General features: G+C 52.9%; 1 protein-coding gene across 1 annotated transcript; it reads right to left on the reverse strand.

Annotated features, from left to right (window-relative positions):
• Window positions 1–1,133: 1,133 nt before the first annotated feature.
• CCK (cholecystokinin) lies at window positions 1,134–7,325 on the reverse strand. The gene is made up of 3 exons (XM_040479920.1): window positions 7,194–7,325; window positions 5,726–5,941; window positions 1,134–1,545 (listed from the first exon to the last, which is right to left on the reverse strand). The coding sequence occupies exons 2-3, from the start codon at window positions 5,937–5,939 to the stop codon at window positions 1,412–1,414; spliced, it is 348 nt and encodes a 115-aa protein (XP_040335854.1). The 5' UTR covers window positions 5,940–5,941; window positions 7,194–7,325; the 3' UTR covers window positions 1,134–1,411.
• Between the last annotated feature and the right edge of the window lie 717 nt (window positions 7,326–8,042).

The raw sequence follows: 8,042 nt of genomic DNA on the forward strand, positions 1-8,042 counted from the left end.
ACCCCGGGCTGAGTGCGGCCCGTCCAGGACCAGGTATAGATGTGCCAACGTTCTTCCCAACGTCTGTTCCCTTTGGGGCTGCATGTCCTGCTGCATCAGGCCACCTGGGGCCTTTCCCGGGTTGGAACCCGAGGTTTCTGGAGGCCTCGGCCAGGAGGCATGGAAAGGCTGCACTGTGGGTGGCTGGTGTCTGTCTCTGGGTGTCCTCTTGAAAGAGTTTCTCTCACAGGCCCCTGCAGAGACTCACCGGCGGGATCGGTCCAAGAAAGGAGAGCTTCTGTGCTGGAGAGCTGCCAGGATCACCCGGCCGGCCCTGAAATATGTCTCTGGAATATGGAGAGACCCAAAGGAGTGTAATCACAGGCTCCCCTGTAGACCACGCAGCCCCAAGTGTGGTCGGGACCCACAGCACTGGTACCACCCGGGAGCTTGCTCAGGCCCGAGGCCAGACTTGCCGCATCAGAAGCGGCAGGCTACCAGACTTCCCTGGTGATTCGTGTGCACTCCAGAGTCTGGAAGGGCTGGGGTGCTGGGGGTCACACTCCCTAGGAGCGATCGTCTGTGAATCTCATTAGCTGGGGAACTGTGGGCCCGTCCCTTCCACCTCTCAGAGCGGTTTCCTCGTCTCTAAAAGAAGGACAATAACCTCTGTGCCACAGGGCCGTGGAGGGGTCAAAGGTTTGTGAAAGCACTGACAGCATTGCTCCATAATTTGGTTAAAGGCCAAGAGAACCCAAAGAAGCCCTGGCGTGGGATGGGGTAGATGCCTCCTGAGGGGACGGGAAGATGGTGAGGCTCCACCTTGGGACGGATCCCGAGCTGCCTTTCCGGTCTTTACCCAGGCGAATGAGTGTTCACCACAAGCAGGACACGTTCTCTTCTGCAGTGGAGCCCAGCTGGAGCCCCAGGCCCAGGGTGGCCAGGGCTGGGCCACGGAGCTGACCCAGGGGGCCCTTCCACTGGCCGTTTTGCCTGCAGCCGGGGAGTCCGCCCCATGCCCGCCTTCATTTCCCAAGCCCTCTCTGGGACCATCTACCGCAGGGATTTGTCCTCGGGCGCCGTGTACCGGGCGGCCCTCCTTGAAGGTTCCGAGGATTAGATGGAGTCCTTTGCACTCAACAGACACAGGGAACTAGGGGGCAGGATGAAATCATTTTAATAGCATAGCAACACTTTAGGACCAGGTGTCACAGACGAGGAAAATGGTTTGTCTTCCACTCGTACAATTCCGGTGAGGGGTGAGGTTGTAGTGAACAAGATTACGGACATAGTTTTCACATTGAAAACTTAATAAATAGGTACTTAAAACGTCAGACTTCAGAGACAATGGGTCGTGAGTGTCATTGTTTTCGTATTCTGCCTCCTCTGAGCCAGGAGGTGGCTTCCTGGCTGCTGACAAAGGTGGGGGCCCTTAGGACGGGTACTCGTACTCCTCAGCACTGCGCCGGCCAAAATCCATCCAGCCCATGTAGTCCCGGTCGCTTATCCTGTGACTGGGGTCCAGGCTCTGCAGGTTCTTAATGACGGACATTCGGCCAGAAGGAGCTACAAGGGGCAGGGGAAGAGGAAACAGGGCCATTATATCTAGGAGCATCACCAATCCAATCTGAGAGGAGCACAATGGGAAAAGCCAGACAATTTGTAACATGCACTTTCCTAAAGGTATCAAAGAGTTACCAAGCAGTGGGACCGCTGACCCAAAATCTCAGAGAAGACAAGGACCCAGGTCTGTGTAACCAGGGAGGGTAATATTTGCTAGCTATGGTTGTGGTTTCTAATCTGTAAGGATTTAAGTGGATTCACTGACCGTGGCCTTTCACAGCCGGGACCTGCCTGGTCTTTCTACCCCTGAAGGGTGTTTTCTCTTACGTAGCTGGCCCTCAGCAGACGTCAAGCAAGGATTTTCTTGGTACTTACCCATTTCTGAAGTTCACTCCTTAATATCCCGAGCATACTTGACTCTTGTTAAGGTAACACAATTACAGTATTTTGATGTTAGAATGGTTAAAAAAAAAATGGAGTCAAGTCCTACCACTAGACAAATACCATTGAAAAATTAATTTTAAAGCTACCTTCTTTTTAAAAAAATGATATTGAGAGAAAGGCACACTGTCAGATTATAAAATCTTACGTCAGTGACTGACAGAAGAGTGGGCAGAAAGGCAATAAGGAAGTTATTTAATTCAGCCCTTTTGATCCAAATGCAATAGCTGAATGAGAAATGGGCCTTTTGGAACTGGAGTTAAGTCCTCGGGAACAGGATGACTCTCATGTATAATTCACACTGAGGGAGAAGGGACACGAAGGAGCAGTTTCTTTGGAGACCTGACATAGTCTTAGGCCAAGGGTCACAGACAGAGGCCTCCCAGGTATGAAATCAGTAGAAGGCCTTCTTCTGTGCAAGCCAAGAGGCAAGTAAGTCCCTCAGGGACCTCGAAGGGCCAAGCCCAGGGGACTTTAAGAGCACAGTGATGGAAGACCACCCCATACTTCCTATTGGATCAGGGCACCGTGTCCCCACTGCCTGTGACGCTGGCATTCAGCCCTTCTGTATGAGGCTGCCCCTGCCAACTCCCGCCCTCAGGCGGCAAAGAGTCAGACAGACCGTGGCTTATTTAGTGACACATGACCTTGCAGAAGCAGTTCCTCTATCTCATTGGATAACCAAGTAAAGCCAGGAAATTAAAAACCAGAAACAATTATACAGAGCCATGTCCCCACCCATTCTTTTCCGCCCCCCACCCCACCTCAATCCCTTCCCAGCCTTGGAATCTGAGAGTCAATCCAGCACATTCCAGCCCCTTGCAGATATCTCCAGCCTATGCACAAGGAAGAGAGCCCCAGCTATTGAATTGCTCAACATCTTTTAGGTGAAACATTAGTCCTCGCACTAAAAAAATAAAAACAAAAAAACCCTGCAGTCGAGTTATCTGTACACAGTCATGGAAATACGGCCCATCTTCCTGCCTGCCGCGGATGAACACCCCCACCAAAGGCTGGCACGGCCCCAAGTTCCAGTTAATGAGGCGAAGTGGCAGCTTCCATGGGCACAAGCAGCCTGGGTTCTTGGTGGGGGCACCACGTCAAGCTCTGGTGGCTGTGCTCCCTACACACCTCAATTTCCCCATTCCACACACAGCTCTGCGCTCACAGCGTGTGCATCTACCGGGGTCCTCGCTCACTTCCCCAGTGCAGACGAGAGTAGGGACTTAAAACTGGTTTATGGAACGGAAGCGAAGGACCTGTCTCCTTTAAACTTGAAAACCCCCTGGGGCGCCTGGGTGGCGCAGTCGGTGGAGCGTCCGACTTCAGCCAGGTCACGATCTCGCGGTCCGTGAGTTCGAGCCCCGCGTCAGGCTCTGGGCTGATGGCTCGGAGCCTGGAGCCTGCTTCCGATTCTGTGTCTCCGTCTCTCTCTGCCCCTCCCCCGTTCATGCTCTGTCTCTCTCTGTCGCAAAAATAAATAAACGTTGAAAAAAAAAATTAAAAATAAATAAATAAATAAACTTGAAAACCCCGAATGGGAAGCTGAATGGCTTCTGGACCCTCTGAGGAGGGCAGGGCCTGGACGGACTCTGGTCGGCCTAGATGTGCGGAGTCATGTGGCTTATGCATTCTTAGAGTCCTGGCTTCCACAGTGACGAAGAATAAGCGAGCTTACTGCACAGGGCTGCTGGGGGCTAACCGTACAGGTGTTACAGCTGTAGCATGAGAGCTTTGCTGGGCACGGGGCAGGTGTATGCCATATGTCCCCGTGCTCCCTCAATAGAATTGCTTCTCCTCAGTCACTGAAAGCTTTGCAGACAATCCCTAATGATCAACTCTTGAGCACTCCTCAAAGAGTGCATTATCGCGTTTAGGGTCTTTAAGCACAACAGTTGAGTAAATACCCAGCATGATAATCAAAATAGTAAAATAGTCAAAGAAACTGTCGAGATGGAAATATTTATCCCCGGTTCATATTCGTCAAACAGACGAGTCTGATTGTTTCCTAGCCAGTGCTCATGGTGGGTGTCAGCAGCTAGGGGAGGCAGAGGCTGCCATTCCCACGTGGGTTTGGTTGGTGCCACAGGCTGAAGGCCAAGGGAGAAGGGGGCTGAGAAGAGGTGCCGGGAAGAAGCTTCCCGCTAAGATTTGTAGCGTAAAGCCGCTGTCAATGTCAGTTCTGGGGAAGTGGTGTGGTAACTGGCTTCCTTCCCGGACCTGTTTCTGGTGTTTTTTTTCCCTAAGGTGGGGAGGTGGCTCCAGATTATGGCTCCATGAAAAACCTACGCTATTTCAGACTGGTCTGGCTGAAGTTCAGCCTACCTCCAAGGACAGACATTAACTTATCGTGATGCAGACAATCAGCAAGAACTCAAAAAGTTTTCAGACTTCCTCTGTCATCTGACTAGTATTTCCACATCTCTCGATTCAATTAGCTGGAGAGAGAAACAGAAGATGGAAGCTGGGACAATTTCTCAAAGAGAGGACAAAATGTAGCACATCATCTTCTGCTTTGTTTTGTTTTCTTTTGTTTTCCTTCTGAACTCCCCTGGTCAAAAAGCCCCAGTCTTACCTTCATACGAAACCATCAGAGACTCTGGAAAGCTGAGCCCGTCATTTCCTCCTTGTCTAGTCAAGCCACGAGCTAAGCTTCAAATCCAGGTCCTGGCACATGAGAGGGTAAGGGAGCCTCATGGGAAAGGACCCCCTCCCACCCCTCCCAGCAGCGTTTTTTGTGGTTTATTGTCCAGCCGTGTCGGTCCAGTTTAGCCTACTGCCTCACAGCCTGTGTCGACCATAAGCGTCACTGTGGATCAAGTTGGTAGAAAAAAACCGCCCCAGTCCCAATCACGATTCCTAAGGAGCACACAGACGAATGAGCCTCCCTCTGAATCACACAAAGAGCTAGAAGGGACCTAGGGGAACTCTAGCCTCATCCCTGCTGTATAGATGAGACAGGCCCAGGAGAGGGGCAGGGTTGACAGTATGGCACTCAGCTAGTGAGCCCCCCAGTCACCTTATTCCTGGAGAAAGACTTTGATGCTGAGAAATCTGTGGCTTGAGGGCTCCTGCTGCAACTGGGACCATTTCTCCAACAGCAAAATAAAAACAAACAGGTCTGTCTATTGGGTGATCATTTGAAATCACTGCCGAGGGGAACTCAAAACTGCTCCTGATTCTTTCCTCCTGTTATGTTCTTCTGGGAAACCTGACACGTTGTCACTTCTTTTTAAACGGTTGCAGTCAGAACCCAAACGTTTTCTCAGCATTGATTCTTTCCTGCCAGGGGGCTTTCAAGTGTCAGCGTCAGAGTGGCTTCTGATTCCTCTGCATTTTCAGTAGAGGCTATGTAGTAGAACTGCAAATCTTTTTTGAGTCAGTAATTTGCTCTGCAATTACCTTTTAATGTCTTCATAATGTGGTGTTGAGCTTAAACAGCAACACGTACCAAAAGTTAGTTTCAAGAAAGCTTTTAAAAACGGTTTTCCCCAATAAATGTAATCTTCCACACTAGCTCTCAGTTTGCTACAAAGGACGCCCAGAAAACCACACTGCCCGGTGCAGTACAATTGGGAAAAGAAAGTGAAAACCCTTTCGGCCTAACGCGCAACCTGGGTTCCGTTTGGAGAGGTTATGCACCTCCATCCGCCAGACGCTAGGGAAGAAGGTCGGGATTGGGAGCCCCGCGCGGGGGCGGAAGTGAGGGATAAGGACCCTACAGATGAATGAGCATCCGTACCTTTCCGGGCCTGCTGGATGTATCTGGCCAGCAGCGCGCCCAGGTGCGCTCGGGGCTCGCCGTCCACCTTCTGCACGGCCCTCAGCTGCCGCCGGAGCGCTTCCTCCTCCTGCTGCGCCCCTGGGCCCGCAGGGTCCGCCGCGGGTACCGGCTGCGCCAGGGCGCCCGCCGCCAGTACAGCCATCAGCACGCACAGGCACACGCCTCCGTTCATGGCTGCGGAGAGCGAAGAGGAGGGGACGTGAACGAAAGGGTGGGGCGTCGCGGCCTCTCGCGGAGGGTCAGGGCCCCTGGGGTATGGAAAAGGGGGCTCAGTCCAAACGCGCGGAGCTCCAGACCCGCCACACTTGCGCAAGCTCTAGGGCACGAGGGCTCGCCAAGCGCCGACCGGAGCTCCGAGCGCGCTCCTTTTGTCTTTTGGGTGAACCACACCCGGTGCCCCGGTATGGGACGGAGACCCTGTCTTCTAACCTGATGAGCAGAAGGAAAACCTTCTGTTTTCCTTTAGTGCTAGAAAGTGTTCTTAAAGCGTCTGTCTTCTAACTGGAAAAGCAAGAGATTAATTAAAGATGGGAAAATTAGCTGGAGAGAAGACTCCGTGGGAGAAATGAGATCCTTGACAGCTAAAAAGCTTTCAGAAACGGCGAAAAATGAGTAGCGCAGTTTAAAATGTGGGAACAGTAGGGGCGCCTGGGTGGCTCAGTCGGTTGAGCGTCCAACTTTGGCTCAGGTCATGATCTCACGGTTCGTGGGTTCAAGCCCCGCGTCAGGCTCTGTGCTGACCGCTCAGAGCACGGAGCCTGGTTCAGATTCTGTGTCTCCCTCTCTCTCTGACCCTCCCCCGTTCATGCTGTCTCTCCCTGTCTCAAAAATAAATAAACGTTAAAAAAAATTAAAAAAAAATGTGGGAACAATAAATAAAAGCCATATTTATAAAGTTTCTTTAAGATGTAGATGGGAATTGACAGTAAACTACCACGCAAACCACAAGGATGGCTTTTCAAAATCAGAAATATGCGCTCCGTCTTCAGTCGTTGGCAAAACTCCGCTGCATCTTAGATCCACGAGCAGGTAACACTCGCACGTTTCGATCCCCAAAGCCCTGAATTTTTCTGCAACGCTTAGAAAATGAGTTTAAATCTTAAAACCTCTTGGTAGTTTATTTGAAGAGATCGCAAAGTACCTGGCACTTCTGTGCAACATCTAGCAAACCCCACTTTGCATGCTAATCCCAGCAAATAGATATTCCGGCATTGCGTGCTGCTGAGAACAAAGCAGGCGCTTGGAAGTCTCTCCATCAAGCTCTACCCACCCAGACCTCCTTGTTGTCTCTGACCTCGAGAAATGTCTTTCGAGCTGTCGGAAAGAAGACACAGGAAGCAGAAAAATGGAAGGGGTGCAGAACTGAAGACAGTATTCTTCAGCCAACTGAACACTTGGACCCCCCGCGGGAGAGTGCGGAACCTACCTTCAGAGTAGGACGCAGCTGGCTTCGCGTTTCCACCGGAGCGGCGGGGAGCCCAGCCAAGTTCAGGGTGGGCCGGCAGGAGGCTGCTGCTTAAATAGCCCCTCCCGGCGCTGTTAGCCAGTCATCTATTTACCCAGCCTTGACGCAGACGGGCAGCAACACGTGCTCCGGGGCGGCCACTGGGGCGACGACCGATTGAAGTGGCTCCTGGGAGAGAGGGGGCGATGGCTCTGTGGAGTTGGTGTCGGGTGTCCCGCCCCCCCCCTCGGCGGGGGGGGGGGGGGTGGGGAGCTTCCTCTCCCAGATCTGTCCGGCTCTCTCTCCCTTTCTCATTCTAGGGTGGGAAGCCTAGGTGTGGGGAATCTCCTCCAGGATGGAGAAGCTGCTGGAGAGTTTAGTCTGCTTTGGGGACCGCAGGGGCCGGCCAGGGAACCGGGGATGCGGCGGGCGGGGTGGGGTGGGGTGACTAGACAGGGCTGGGTGTCAGAAGTGTAATTCTGAGCTGGAGGGGTGTTGGCTCCCCCCTCGGAACCTCCCTGGCTGCGCTCTGGCTGTTTGGATCAGTGAGTGGGCTTCCAGGGGGAGGGAGGGGTCTTCACTGTCTTCTTCACGGTCCTAGGAAAAGCCCTGGAGGTTCTCCAGGATTCCTAGGGCTTGTGTTCCCCGGTCAGTGAAAAGGGTTCCGGCCGGAGCTGGCTCCCGGACTCCCAACCTCTGTGCACGCGGCTGTAAAGTGGGGATGACACCACAGGGCTTTGCTCGGAGTTTGGGAAAGGGCTGTGTTTTCCTCCGGGGCTGAATTAGCTCCTGCTCGCGGCGCGCGCGGCTCCCGGTCGCCGACGAGTGGCG

The sequence above is a fragment of the Herpailurus yagouaroundi genome, unplaced genomic scaffold (assembly GCF_014898765.1).
Source record: "Herpailurus yagouaroundi ecotype Mexico unplaced genomic scaffold, PumYag 159, whole genome shotgun sequence".
NCBI lineage: Eukaryota > Metazoa > Chordata > Mammalia > Carnivora > Felidae > Herpailurus > Herpailurus yagouaroundi.

What these genes read in the sequence shown, in the direction of transcription:
- CCK (XM_040479920.1), bottom strand. Translation starts at nt 5,939, where the DNA reads ATGAACGGAGGCGTGTGCCTGTGCGTGCTGATGGCTGTACTGGCGGCG. An exon ending in CATCCAGCAGGCCCGGAAAG is followed by an intron (nt 1,546 to 5,725) that starts GTACGGATGCTC and finishes TGCCCCTTGTAG; the next exon opens with CTCCTTCTGGCCGAATGTCC.